Source organism: Cynocephalus volans, chromosome 3 (assembly GCF_027409185.1).
Source record: "Cynocephalus volans isolate mCynVol1 chromosome 3, mCynVol1.pri, whole genome shotgun sequence".
Lineage (NCBI taxonomy): Eukaryota > Metazoa > Chordata > Mammalia > Dermoptera > Cynocephalidae > Cynocephalus > Cynocephalus volans.
The window spans coordinates 16,118,020-16,133,420 of NC_084462.1; the positions used below are offsets into that span (position 1 = coordinate 16,118,020).

Sequence of the window (15,401 nt, forward strand, 5' to 3'; positions counted from 1 at the left end):
TTCCAAATGATCAGCAAAGTCTGGGGATACAGAGCAAACTATTCTAGCTGTTATGCATAAGGAAGAAAACTGGCCATTCACTTTTGCTCTCCACTTCTGAGCTATGTGTCTGCAACCTGTGGTCACACCGTATGCACCTGCCAGCCAGGCGCATCAGCAAGAATGTGCTTCAAGGTTCATTCCTGCTCCTCACAGTGGGATCCTGAGCTCATCCAGACCAGCGGCCCTCCCTGGAGCTATAGCTGCCTCTGCAAAGAAAATGAAACCGACTGTGAAGCCAGGCCCACCTTTGAGCATTCCATTAAAATTATATTTCCAATTTTATTGCCTTCAATTTCCTTACAATAAACAGCAATACTACATCCCAGCCTCGTTACTATTTAGTTAAAATTTAGGGGAAGCAGGGCATTTGTTAGAAACAAAATTATTTCACGGACAAGAGATGGGCTTGTGGAGCTGAGTCTGTCAGCACTGTTATTTAAAGCCCCAACACCAGGACTTTACAACTCAGCTGTAAGAAAGTAATTCCTGGCTGCTAGGGAAGAGGGGTTACAGTCTAAAGGAGCCAGCATCCAGACCGCACTACCTCCTTAGTCTCCAGTGTCTATTTTAAGAGTGGTAAGCGTTCCCAAACAGGACAATATTGGTCAGAATTTCTCTGGGTCCAAAAGCCAAATTACAAATGCAAAGTCGACTCTGCCCTGCCTCCAAGCAACGTGGACTCTGGGCAATTCACTCCATGAGGGAATCAGGAAGCACTGGATCCCAGAGGTAAAAACTGGAAATCCTAGAACTCTCACTCCTTGGAAATCATTCACTGAACTCCTCTTCGGGAAGATAAATACCACTGCAAAGAGCCTACTTACAGGAGCACACACTTTAGAGTCAATTATTCTAAACATAGTAATATTTAGATGTGGCTGTGCTCAAAGAAAGCAGTTTAGTTTATGAGTGATAGATTCATTTAGGTGTGGGGCAAGGGGAGGTAGAGAAGATGTTTACAAAGGTGGGAGTGGGAATCCCTGCACCCCACCCTCCTGCATCTCACAGATTCCCAGACCCCACTGCGCCACTGGGGCTCAACATGAGTTTGCCCCAGAACCTCTCAGGGAGGGAAGCTTGTTGAAAACACCAATTCCTACGCCCCACCTCCACTCCATCGAAATTGTGGGGCTGGGCCCAGAAATCTTCCTTCTGAACAAGCTTCTGAAACACTGATGGAGTGGTCCAGAGAACACCCTGACTGCCCAGATTCCTTCCTCTGCTCCCCCAGCAGAGGCTAGAAGTTAGGCACCCTCTTAGGAAAACACTGTCTCCTCAAGGAGAGCTAGCTCCCTTGACAAGCAAGCCCCACCTAACCATTGCGCCATGTGCTTCTGTTACAGATCCAACAACTCTCCCCAGAGATGGGCTTCCACAACATGTCCTGGGTCGGGTACCCAAGCCACGTGTCCCCGGCTGTGGAAGATGTCATAGCTTCGCAGAGCATTATCTCCAGGTGCACACACATCTATGTTGCTCTGTTTGTCCCAATGAGCTTAGTGACTGGACTCTTCAACTTGACCACCTTCATACGGGGCCGCACCAGGCTGGTGGCCCTGGACGTGCTCCTCTCGGACCTCACGGTTACCAACATCCTGGTGACGCTGCTATCACTCAGTGCCATCAGCAGGCCCAACTACATTCTCACTACCAACCTGCACTGTGGGGTCCTCTCCTTCCTCTCCAACCTCTGCTACTTCAATGCTCAGTATCTGCAGGTGGCGATGCTTGTCTTGGTCTTACTGCCAAGCTTCTTGTCCTGTCTGCTCATGTGGACCAAGGGGGCCCAGAAGCTTGCCATGGGCCCAGTTGCTATTCTGGGCTGTGCCCTCTGCAGCTCTCTGGTAGTGGTGGCCCTGCTGGGCATATCAGGGGAACTGCACAAAACCACAATGTGCCAGGTGGACCCACTGATTGCTTGGCCTGAATATGAAATTGTAAAGTTTAGCCTGGGCTTTGGGGTTGCTGTTGTCTTCAAGCTGGTTTTCTTCATCTTGCTCATTGTCAGACTGGCCCAGCAGGCATCTCCTCCCCAGAGGGACACAGCTTCTGCTAACCTGGTAGTGCCAGCTGTCACCCTGACTATGTTCGCTTGCCGACTCTTCTACAACATCGCACTCCTCCAACGGGCCAGGCTAAAGCTGAAGAGGGACATTGGCTCCCCTGGAGATGAGCTCCTCATGAACCTCGCAGAACTGGTCCTGTTTGGGGAGAGTTGTGTAACTTCCCTGGCTACCCTTTTCCTCCATAAGCCTTGCAGGCTTGCACTGCTGAACATTCTGGAGCATCTCACTCAAAGATGCAGAAGAGGACAGGCCGACAACAGCATCTCCTTAAAAAGAGTAGGGAGTTAGGTCCACGTCTCTGCCTAGTGGACAACAGTGATATCTTCTTGGTATTTAGGAAACACTACCCATTTGTTGAAACTCAAATCCATTGGTAAGATCCACTGGGGATGATATGATTGTTTGAAAGGTACTTATGAAAAACTAGCTTTCTGGTAGTCAACTCAATTTATGTTGTCAATCACACCTAAAGGAAACCTTGCAAGTCAAGGATGCCATTAATGTGGAAGCAAAAGCTGGCCACAGATACATACATGATGTGGCTAAAAATGTTCTAAATTGTGATGGGGGAATTCCATGATTAATCTGTCTACTAGATGGCATATTTCTCTACCCTTACCTCAACCGAATGACAAAAAAATGAATCTTGAAAGTAAAGACATTATTCAAATAACCCTATGGCCATATTATAATCTAATAATATAATCTAAATAGGTATAGCTGGTCAACCTTCAATGCTGCCAGAAAGTTTGGGAATAAAAAAAGTTCCAAGAATAAAGGTGGTTTGTGTTTTTAAAAATTTATCATTATCACTGGAGCTCTGACAATATCACCCACAAGCTTAAAAGCACTAAAATAATTGTATAAATCCAGTGACAACAATATCACAAAATAGTTTTTGCTCCACTGTGAGTTGATAGACACAAAGTGCCCATCTCTAGGAGGTCTGGGCAGGTCAGTGAAAAGCTCTGTGTTTCAAAAGCCCCATCTGACATTGTTTCCAGAAAGGGTAGTAACGTATGAAATATAAAAATACAAGATACAGCATCTCATCTTATTGCATAATTTACATCCATTATTCTTGCTGCATTTATATTAAGATTTTGTTGGCTGAATAGAGAAGAGACTTGCAAGAGGAAGGTGTCTCTCTGGCTTTACGAAACCTATACCTTCAATAGCTTCAACTTTAATGAATGTTTTAATGTTAGTCTGCAAACTAAAGAATAAAAGCATGTCTTTTGTAAGTCTATCTTTTCAATGCTTATATACTTGCATTATTTCCTCAGAAGAAAAATGATTTGGATCTTAGTTAAGTAGCTTCTGTTATAATATACTATTAAAATTTTTAAATGATTCCAAGAAAACTCCTCTTCTATTTCTCCTCCTACACTTACTCATTTATATCCATAAAACCCTTAATATGGCCCATGTGCAAGAGAGAGGTCTGCTCGCAGCATGCCCACATGGGATTTAGCAGGAAAGACAAATGACAAAGCTGGGAGAATCTGTAAGGGAAAATGTTCCCTTCCACTTGGAATGATCAAGCAAGGATAAATAGGACCAGGGCTGAAATTTTAAGACCACTTCTTCACATAAGATGGTCATTTCTGATTAAATGCTGGACACTGAGAGTTTTCCTTGTTGAGTGAATTTTATTGCTTTCCTTTAAAGAGTACTGAAGTTTACTTTGACAGGCAGTTTATTACTTGAAGATAAGCATGATTCTTTTTGAGAGCTGTTATTTAACTTTGTTAATCAGGGCCTAAAGTTGCCAAAACTTCTAGGGCTAAACTAACCTCTAGGGTTAGATTAACCTTAACACTAAGGTGTGCCTTTTCTGGGGTCTCTATCGATTGTCACATTCAAATGAATCTCTGTACTCTAGCTGGAATGAATTAGAACACTGACCTGCCCTAGGGAAACTCTAGGAGTTATCCAGCTTATAGCATGCCATCTTAGCTTGCACTATGCATTTACAGATTCAGCCAAAGAGTCAAGCAAACTGCTATCCAGACTTCTGGGGCTCTTCCTTGATGTGGTGCCCTCTCTTCCAGTACTGTATCCTGACAATTCCAGCTCCCTCAGCCTCCCAGAAATCTAATCAATGCCCCCATCAACTTACCCAGATCATCCTGCTCTGCTTGGACTCCCCAAACCTGTGCTGTGAACCAAAGACTGCCTCAGACAGAAAGCCAGGTGAGCACAAAGGCCCCCCTTGCTGGTTTCCCTTCTCTCAGAGATCAAAGTTTGCACTGGCTGTTGTCCCACTGCCTGAAAACAGTTGTTTTCTATATTTCACCCAGTTTTTAATGGCTTATGGTAGGAATGCAAGTTCCCTTACGTTACTCATCCATGGCCAGAAGTGGAAGCACCTACATTAATTTATAAATACACTAAAATAATAGACGCCAATGGCTTGTTAGTGCTAGAACCAAATGAAGTGATTATTAAAAGTTCATGTATGCTCAGGGATCCTTGGAGAAATGGCTGAGGCTAGGACTGGGGCAGGAGATATACAAGATGAGCCTGGACCATTTGATTACACTGAAGTTCTAAGTATTTCAGTGAAAGGAATAATTTTAGAAACCCAACCATAAAAATGTGAATTGGTTTTTCATTTTAGCAGTAGGATCCTTTCTTTAAACAAAAGCTTATAAGGGAGCCCAACACGTGAAACCTTAAGAAGGATTTGTCTGATTGGAGTGGGGGAATGAGGAAACTCAAGTGCTAGAACATCAAAGGACCCCAGACCCTACCAAAGGCCCCTGGGGTAGGCCCTATGGGGACAGTTGCTGCTGTGACTCTAGTCCTCTGCATGAGCACCTGGCTACTTATCCCTCATCCTGTAACCGTCTGGATACATATTGAGAACAAGAAGCTTTCCTGTAGAAAGCTAAGAGAAAGATCTAGAACCAACAGAAAACAAAGAGAATGTCTAGAAGTGTGGTTCTAGCAGGGAGAGGATACTTTTATCCAAAGAAAGGGTATATAAAATCTTAATTTTAAAAAGATAAATCAGAACTGGAGGGTGGGGGTGGGGAGAAGCCACCATGGCCCTTGTGCCTCTCCCAGGGCTCCCTGAGGAACATGGTTTGGTGGTTTCCCCTCAGCCACTCCTTCTAAAGCACTCTACCCACAAACACTCCCCAGGAGTTTGAAGGCCCCTCTCCAGGTGGAACTCAGAATGTAGCATCCCGTTGTGCTTCTGTGAGCTACAGGCACTGAGTTCTGGTTGCCATTGGCACATCACTCTCAAAAAATGAAAGGAGATGTCCAGAACGCCCAGCAACCACTGAGAGGATCCCAGCTGTCCAAAAAGCCAACACCAGCGAAACCATCAGAATGCTCCTTCATGGATGAGAGACTGTGAACTAGCATTTAGTGCTGAAGGGCAGATGTCATGCTGAAGGGTTGAGAGGCTATGATAACCTCTGACCACTTTAAGTTCCTCCTCATAATGGTAAAAGTTGGAAGATAAAACTGCCAAAATAGACTTTCTCTAGGAAATAGTATCTGTGTTCAGCATGCCGTGGTGCCACACTCACAAGGGTGTAACTGGAACCTCATGGCCTCGTATACCAAATGCGGCCAGGACAACTGCATCAAGATGCACCCAATTCCACCAGTACCAGGCTACAGCAGGAAGCCTATACATGGAAGGAAACACCCCGTGAGTGCCCTACTGGTTTCCAGGCTCAGATGACACATGCCTAGGATTAACAGTTCTGACATCTGGCATGGGCCAATATCCTGGGAGATTCTGAAGAAATTAGGAGAGGTTAAGTCACTGTGAGTTTGCAGTATTTCCTGACAGCACATATGGAACAGACTGAGGATGAGGCAGCGGCAGCCACAGAACGCTCTGAAGGTGAGCATGAGGCACAGAGTACAGACATCTGACTGAGAAGTGTTCAAATCTTGCCCTGCCACTTACTGCCCTGTGACCTGTGCAAAACCCACTTCATTTCTCTGGCTCCTGGTTTCTTTCTTTATAAAAGGGTCCTACTGGCACTTGCCTTGCTTAATGCTCCCAACTGTTGTGAAAATTAAACATTCCAAGATGCTCTGTGAAGTGCTGCAGAAAAGTGGGAGACAACAGCAATGTCCTCCAGGCATGGGAGGGAGTCTGTGCTTCCCTTAACTTTGCATAATCACAGAAAACACATAAATATTGCATGTGAGGTATCACTTTTGTGACAGCAGTTGCACCCAGGGGTGTATTTTTCCAAGCCTCAGGCTGTGTTTTCCAACACAGATTAACTCTAAACTTTCTCACTCTCATAGCTTGATGTCTCAACCATAAACCACATCATTCAAGTGATCCTATAAACACTTGCCTGATACATTGTCTCCCTAGTATGTACCCAAAGAAGAAAAAAGCCAAGATAACTGTGTATCTCAGTCTGGACACTTAATTAGATTACCCCTTTGGACAACAGCAGCAACATAAAAGTGGTGGGAAGAGAAAGCAAAGAGACAAAGGGTATTCTGTATTTTAGAGAGCCATCTAGTTTCATACCCTACATAGCTCCACTTCATAGATGAACTTACTAAAGCTCAGAAAGGTTAAATAAATAGCCCAGTATGACACAGTGAGAAAGTAGAACCTAGGCTGGAACCTGGCCACGCTCTGGTTGTGGCACTGTATCGCACTTGAGGGCTCCCAACCCCTGCAGAGGAGTGAAGAGGACTCAGAGACACGACCCTCATGATGCAGTTAGGATGGAAGACGCAGGACTATTCCACATCACACAAGACAACTAGGGGTGGGAATGAGGAAGACAGACAGGGAGAAAATAGGGGCTCAATCAATATAGGTGGAATGAGGGAACACCAGGAAAGCACCGCAGGCCCTGCATCCAGGGCCTTCTCAGTGTAGAGGTGAGAGGTGTAGAGTGCCTATGGGGGCATGTCACCCAGGCAGGCTTCTGAAGCCAGGAACAAACTGCCTTACTTTATTGGCATTTTTATTCTCCATGCATTACCCAGTATTTGTCAGTGTATGCGAATTAAACTAAATGAGAGATGATCAGATTGGATTCCCTTTGAAGTTCCCTCCATTTATCCTTTTCTGGGAATGGGCAGAAAAATATATTAACTTATTAAAAAAAACTCATAAAGACATCAAATTCAACAATAAAACAAGTACATTACAAGATGACCGTTAACATGGGAAGTATTTTGTGAAATGACTAAGATTATGGGCTTTGGAGTCAGTCAGACCCGGCTCCATCCCAGCCTTGCTCTTTACCAGTTCTGCGGCCTCGGATACACTACTTCCCTCGGAGGTCAGTTTTTTCCTCAGTGAAATGAGGATATTAACAGCCTCTGCTTCACAGGCTCTGAAAGAGGACTACCTGAGATAATTCCCGAAAACACTAGGCACAGCGCCCAGAGCTTAGGAAGCACTCATTAAATGTCAGGTTTTAAAACATACAAAAGGTCTTTATGCTGTACAGAAACTTCTATAAGATTCCTCTCATCCCCTTACCCATGCAAACAATAACTGGGGTCGAGTAGAATGAAATTCCTACAACCTGGGTCCCGTCCCTCACACTAACTAGTTGTAGGTTGGCGACAAGTTACTTAACCACTTAGTGCTTTTTAATAAGAAGGCTGGGATCCAAGACCTTTAAGCCCCAATTTGGACATCTGATTCTATGCCTTGAGCATAAAATAAAAGAGTATCAGCCACCCAACCATCCCCAAGCAAATTCACAAGGAGACGCAAAGGCATGGGATTGGTAGGCTCAGGAACTTGCTGACAGTCTAAAGCTCTTCCTCACCCACTCAGGCCAGCGGTGAGACCATGAGCCATGGGTCTGCGCAAGGAGGGAGCAGCTATTTTTAAGTGACATGTCCAGGCTATTTCAAGGTTTGCATTTTTACTTCATTTATTTATTTAATTCAAGAGGAAGTTGTACTTTCTCATGACTCATATCTTTCAAAATGGTGTCTCAGGCATTTTTAATGTTGAAATCATCTTGACTTCATGGCTTGTCAAAAAATGTTTAAGAGCAAATCAGCTTTTTATTTTATCATGTCATTCAAATAAAAAAAGCTAACATATTAAAGTCATAGAATTTCTATAGCTGGAAGGAAATCTGAATGTTAGTGTTTTTCCATAAAAAAATTAACAGTACTTTCTGTTTAAAAAATATGTGCATATTTCCCAAAACATGCATCTGAAAGATTTTAAATCATTATCCTACAGAACGCCTTGAGGCTTATATGCAAAACTTTCAGGGTGACCAAGTGACCAGCCAAATGTACCGGGAGGTGCACACACTGTGCTAGTTTCTTGGAACTTGTAGCGAGTTCTTTTCTTTTGGGAAATGCACAGGCTGGCTTTCACACTGTTCCTTAGGCTGCAGCAATCTGCATTATTCATGCTCAGTACACAAAAGGTTACTCAGAGTTTAATCTCACAGCTTCAAAAAATTAAAAAGGAAAAAGACACCAAGCAGAAAGTAAAAATGAGATCAATTAAAATTCAATTTTGGGGCACGCTGGTTAGCTCAGTTGGTTAGAGTGTGGTGCCGCGAGCACCAAAGTCCAGGGTTAGATCCCTGTACCGGCCAGCTGTTAGTAATTTTTCTGAAGACCCATAACCTGGCCTGAGCAGCAGGAGCATGCGGTGTCTTAGGTACTCACAGACCTGAACAGCACACATCTGTGGACTTTTCTATGCCCTCCCTGGGCTGCTTTGCCAACCTTTCTCCAAAGCTGAGGGTAGAATTCTAACAACCAGTAGGTGAGGTCCTTCGAGATGGAGGCCAGACACAAGACTGTCTGGGGATATGGGAAGTTAAGTTCATTCTCCAACCACACATGGTCATGAAATCGGCAACAATGAGAAGGGGAGGTGGACGTGGTGGGCAGAGGGCCTCTTTAGTCAATTACCACACCTGGAAGACAGGTGAACTCAGCTGGCTCTGGAGTAGGAGGGGGACAGAGACACAGCGAACACTTCAAGAAAAATTACTTGGATTCCTAATTTACTTGCCAAAAATACCTGCTGTTTCTTGGGCTTAAACTTCTTTCTACAAATGTCTTTGTGAAATTTCTAAGTTAAATTCTCTGTGTATTATTCACAAGCTACTACGTTAACTTATGAAATTTAGTGTTTAGTTTTAAAACCAGTCAGTTGCTAAAACAAGCAAGAATATTGCTTGTTTCAACAAGGGATGACAGGTTACTATCTAAAAGACAAACAGTATCTGTTATAATGCCTTCAAACTTAAAAAAAATTTTTTTTCTATCAGGGAAAACTAGAAATTTCCATAAAAAATATGTCCAGTGGGGCTGAGCTCATTGCCAAACTGTGGAGAAAAAAAAGGCCAGCAAAAAAATGGTTAATGCTAGCCATAAAAGGAGGCTGTCCAGAGCCTGTCCAGAGCCAGTCCAGAGAGCAGAAGAAGTAGGGTCCTGGGAAGCCTATAAAGCCGTAAAGCCGGCCTGGTGCCAAGGGGGCTGCAGACTCATGCTGGCCTCAGACAATGATAGGCGCTTCCTCAGGGGAACCTTCCCTACCAGGGGCTCCCCAAGGGCGGGGTCTTTTTTCTTTTTTACACTCCTGCTGCCTCCAAGACTGCTCAGTATTATTCGACCAGCTGAATTCCACCCCACAAGTCCAGAATCACACCTGCAGGGAAGTTTCAAGTGCACCTCCAGCCTGACACGAGCAGATTCCCCGAGGGCTGGCTGAGGCTCTGAGGAACACGAAAACGGTCTGCTCAGAACCCGGACAGGTCAGGGAAGGCCGGTCTACGACATAGGTAAGACTCAGTCCTCGGTCCTTGGGTTCTGGGATCTGGGGTCTGGTGCTTCTGGTCGGTGTTCTACCACAGGCTTGGAGGGGGAGGTGGGTCTCACCTAAGCTGCATCCCTGTTATGGGTAACGGCTGGACACTGATGTGGATGAACAAGGCACCCTCTGGTAAAAGCAGTACCCAGCTTCTGAAATTCAAGGTATGGACCACTTTCCAAATGAGGAAAACCAGACAGCTCTGATCATCTCGGTGAGACCCTAGCAGGGGGCTTTGCCTGCAGGGCCTTTTATAATGCATGCTGAAAAGCATATGACCCAGTATTCCATCATATTTTGTTCAAGCAACAATGACTCACTTCAAAAAAATAAGATTGTCCCAGGGGCTCTGCCTTGTATCATGGCACTCCAGTCATTCCCCAACCCAAAAAGTCACAGCAGATTAATACTCCTTTATGAAGATACATTCCTAATGGATCTGACGAGAATGTGGTCTTGATTTTCTAGATCTGGACAAGGAATGGAAATTCAAAACAAAATGATATCAAATTGTTTAATGCTCACCCTTATATCTATAAATTCATGGCCAACTTTAATGAGGATATCATGTCAGTAGTAAATTTTATACTAGGTTCCAGTATCTTTTTATTAAACTATTACAAAAATAACAGTATTTGTCAAGGATCAAAAAGCTCCATTTACATGGGAAAGAAATGAATGAATCATTTAAAAACTGTTTTCCTCCACAGCTTATTTAACAAATTTAGGTACAAGAGCAAATGTATGTTGAGGGTTCTTTTAAACTTTCCTCTAAAACTGCTGTCTAATACTTCCCAGAATTTCCACATTTAAAGAGCACAATAAGTACTCCAGGAAGTTTTAAAAAAGAAATTAAATACAGAGGCTAAACACAGAAGCTTTCGACATTAGTAACAGATTCTGAGAACAGTGACATTTATGCTGCTCAAATTAGTATCTGTAAAAATTAATAAAGAATGCAAAATAACTAATAAAATCAAATTTAGCAACCCCAGCTAAGCAAAGGTTACTGAATACTTTTAAAATAATAATCAACACCAAGACAGTAATTTATCTTTTTCTTTTCCTTTTTTTTAAAGGAGTATTTTCAAGCAATAGGTCAATTAATCACTAGTTTGGTTTTACAGCACTTCAGAATGATTCCTAATGATCACAAAGGGTAAAATAAGAAAAACAACTCAAATCCATGTTCATGTGAGAAGTCAGATTACCCCAGGATTTCTCACCCTCAGCACTGCTGACACTTGGGGCAGGATAATTCTTTTTTTTTTTTCTTTTTCTTTTTGGTGGTGGGGCAGGGGGGTCCTGACCATCACAGGATGCTGAGCAGCATGCCTGGCCTCCACTCCACTGGATGCCAGCAGCACCTACGCCGCCCCCCACCCCAGTAGTGGCAATCTTGGTATCTCCAGACATTGCCGATGTCCCCTGATTGAGAAGCCTTAGTTCATTCTATAAATAACTTCCAGGAGCATACTGAAATCAAGTGACAGGAGACCCCACCTCCGCTCCCAGCAAAGCTGATGAGCCACGTGCACAAGGACTGCCACGCACTCTATCCCATCATAAACAAAACTCCGAAGGAGGTCTTCTGTACCAGTTTCTAGGTAACAAGCAGGATTATAAAAATATATTAGGTTCTACAATGATTTGTTAGAACAGTGAATAAAATTTTAATTATTTCCTAAAACAATGCCTATTTTTATTTCTTTTTCTCTCTTTCATTCTGTATTAAGAAAAAAAGGTTTATTTCTGGCACCCAAACTTAGTACTAGCGTTAGCAAAAAAAGCTAAATTTCTTTTATCTATTTTACTGTAAGAGAAAAGACTCTGCTCCAATTTCCACAAAGTTTTAAGAAAAGCTGGGTTTTCCCCTTCCCATCTTATTTCTCTTTCTAACAGCTGCTGAAATAAATTTTATTTCCTCTCCTGAAAAACAGCAGTTTTCCTAAGATTTCCATACCCAATATTCATGCTACTTATTTGACTATTAAGGGAAAAAAAGCATCAAAAAAAAAAGAGAAAGACTATTAATTAAGCACAGTTTACAAAGCATCATTGACGTAAATATTTTAATTTAACATTAACTTTACATAATTCTTTTAGGGTATAACAATCTTTATACATACTGTAACTTGTTGAACATGTAACTGTCATCCATTTTCTTTGACTGACTTTGTTATGAGAGATAGAAATCAAGTTCAAAACATTTCTCGTTATGACCTAAGCTTTTTTCCATACTTTCTTTTCTGTATCTCTTCTGAAAGTTTTGAACTTTCTAAATCAGATCGTTAAGAACATTTTTGTTTCCAAGAGTTCATCATAATATATTGCTGTATTATTAAACATAATAAATACAAAAATAAAAAAGTATCCACTGCATATGAAGATGATTCACTGTCCAAGCTCCAACCTAAACTAAGCAACTATGGGGGCGGGCCTTTGGGAAAGAAAGCGGGATATTTTTTACATCTATTTCTCCTACTTCAGCTCAGTGACAACCACCTCTCCAAGATAATAAAGCCACAGTTCTGGCCTTCCCTTAATACTCATGTGATGCACCTGTAACTTTACGGAGACCTGGCTGGTGGTATCGGACTTCGTCAGAAAGTAGAGGCTACAAGATGAGACTCAATTCTCTCCCATTTGCTTCCCAGGTGCCCAGACAGTAAAGAAGTATGGCACAGCATTGAACACAGCAGCTAACAGCCCCAGGAAAGGACCACTGGACAAACATGCAAGGTGCCCTGCTGGCCTTAGCTCCTTTAATGCAGACACCAATGACTGTATCTGTTCTTTCAAATTTCTGCAATTAATAAACCCAAACTGCCACAAGTGCTCCTTGTTACTTTTCGTGTTTTATAAACGTCTGGCTCACTCCAAAGAGAACCACCTTTCTTTCTAAAGATGGATTTATTGTCTAAAACAGATTTCTGTGAGCCTTTTGGCAAATCTTGAAAATTGCAAGTGTGGAGACATGGGTGTGACTTCTCAGGCCCTTGCCTTTGGCCTGGAGATTCACCCAGGCACTGCGCAGCCTGAAGCATATAACAGCACCTCCTCAGAACTCAACCTGTCCCACCCGATCCATGGAACTGCCCTCGGGAACCACACCGGTGATCTCTCAGAGCACCAGCAATATGTGATTGGCCTTTTCCTCTCATGTCTCTACACCATTTTCCTCTTCCCCATTGGTTTTGTGGGGAACATTCTGATATTGGTGGTGAACATCAGTTTCCGTGAAAAGATGACAATCCCAGACTTGTACTTTATCAACCTGGCGGCAGCGGACCTCATCCTGGTGGCCGACTCCCTGATCGAAGTGTTCAACCTGGACGAGCAGTACTACGACATAGCTGTCCTGTGCACCTTCATGTCCCTCTTCTTGCAGATCAACATGTACAGCAGTGTCTTCTTCCTCACCTGGATGAGCTTTGATCGGTACATCGCCTTGGCCAGAGCTATGCGCTCCAGTCTGTTCCGCACGAAGCACCACGCCAGGCTGAGCTGTGGCCTCATCTGGATGGCTTCTGTCTCCGCCACCCTGGTACCCTTCACCATCGTCCACCTGCAGCACACCGAGGAGGTCTGCTTCTGTTTTGCAGATGTCAAGGAGATCCAGTGGCTTGAGGTCACCCTGGGGTTTATCATCCCCTTTGCCATCATAGGTCTCTGCTACTCCCTCATAGTCCGAGTTCTCATCAAAGCTCACAAGCACCGAGGTCTGCGTCCCCGGAGGCAGAAAGCCCTCCGGATGATCTTTGCTGTGGTCCTTGTCTTCTTCATCTGCTGGCTGCCAGAGAACGTCTTCATCAGCGTTCACCTCCTGCAGAGGACACAACCAGGGGCTGCTCCCTGCAAACAGTCTTTTCACCACGCCTACCCCTTAACTGGCCATATTGTCAATCTCGCAGCATTCTCCAATAGCTGCCTGAACCCCCTTATCTACAGCTTTCTTGGGGAAACTTTCAGGGACAAGCTGAGGCTGTATATTGAACAGAAAACAAACTTGCCAGCTCTGAATCGCTTCTGTCATGCTGCCCTAAAGGCAGTCATTCCAGACAGCACCGAACAGTCAGATGTTAAGTTCAACAGTGCAGTGTGAAGAGCCTCACGGACACAGACGCAAATGTGGTGCTACTCACAGGAACTGCACACACCTACAGCAAGGGGCAAGGTGGGCAGAAAGGACGGGCCACGTCATGTTTCTAAACCTCAGTCAGAACACTGCTATGGACTCTTCAGTGCCTCGGTTATGGTCATACTTGCTTGGTCACCCTTGGGGCTGTTAAGGAAACCTCATCACAAGCGCTTCTTGATTCTGCACTGCTCACATAGACTTGCTACTATTCAAAAATGCTCGCCACTGCAGGTCATGTAACTCCAGTAGGCTTCTCTCTGCACACACTGTATCTTGCAGCAGAAAATGATTCTGAAGTTGTTAATCAACCAAAGCCAAAAGACAGAGGGCACTTTGGATGAAATATCTTAGTTACAAAGTAAATCTTCAACAAATCTGCTATCTTGGGGGAAAAAGGAAGTCTGGAGATAGAATATGCTCAGCTGATCTAAGCAGGATATAGTGGTATGTTTTCCACATCCATGATTTATAATTCACTATGTACAAGCAAACGAGTGCACCATAAGTTAAAAAGGAAAAGAAAAAAGCACTTCTCTTGCATGCACCTGAGCATTCCTCATCTCTCAGAATGGCACCAAGTGCATTGCCGCAACCTTGCCCACACCGTGTGAGCAACACCTGGGTAACTCAGTCTGCATTAGCTAAGAAGGCTCTTTAATGAAATACCTATCCACCTGCTCTGAGATACTGATTTAGTCACTGTACTTGTTTACAATAGTCTTTGCAATTATGTTAATGTGGAATGAGACTGTGAGAGTTGCTGTGCAGTTTAGTGGGATGCCAAAATGAAATATTCCAGCATGTATGGCTCAAGAATTTGCCTCTATAAAAATAATAGTGGGAACAATGATGATGACAATGTAAACAATCCTCATTAAAATGTTAAAAAAAGAAAAGAAAAAAAACTAATGATTGCTGGTAATGTTCAGCCTTTGTCAATAAAATATAGCCATGTGCTGATTCTTCTAAATGCTCTAAGTAGTTCCCTAAGTGGGGTGAGGAGTGGGCAAACGGTGGGAAGCTCTCAGAAAGAGCCACAGCAACAGAATCGCTCCTTCCTCACAAAGAAAAAATACCTCCATAGCTTCACAAAGTTCACTTACCACCCAGAGAACTCTCTTATGAGGTCAACATCTAAATCCGGCCATAACCTGGCACTTCTAAGGATATCCAGCAAACTGTAGTCTGACACTTCTGCTGCACAATCTTTGGGTACCAAAACATGTTTTATTACAAATGCAAAAGGCAGGTCTCAGCCTTGTCCAACAGACTGCACCACACAACCTCACTTTTCTAGAAGGCTCTACGTTGTAAGCCAAGCCATGGTGCTCTGCAGCAGCACAGA

At 43.6% G+C, this 15,401-nt stretch overlaps 3 protein-coding genes across 5 annotated transcripts in view; 2 read left to right on the top strand and 1 right to left on the bottom strand.

Moving 5' to 3' along the window:
• The window catches only part of C3H7orf50 (chromosome 3 C7orf50 homolog), a 158,655-nt gene that overhangs the window by 93,989 nt on the left and 49,265 nt on the right, over positions 1-15,401 (bottom strand). The window lies entirely within an intron of this gene.
• Positions 1,407-2,396, top strand: LOC134371675 (uncharacterized). Its single transcript, XM_063088524.1, has one exon. The coding sequence runs from the start codon at positions 1,407-1,409 to the stop codon at positions 2,394-2,396; it is 990 nt and encodes a 329-aa protein (XP_062944594.1).
• On the top strand, positions 12,893-14,020 carry GPER1 (G protein-coupled estrogen receptor 1). The gene has a single exon (XM_063088394.1). It carries the CDS (start codon positions 12,893-12,895, stop codon positions 14,018-14,020), a length of 1,128 nt encoding a protein of 375 aa, XP_062944464.1.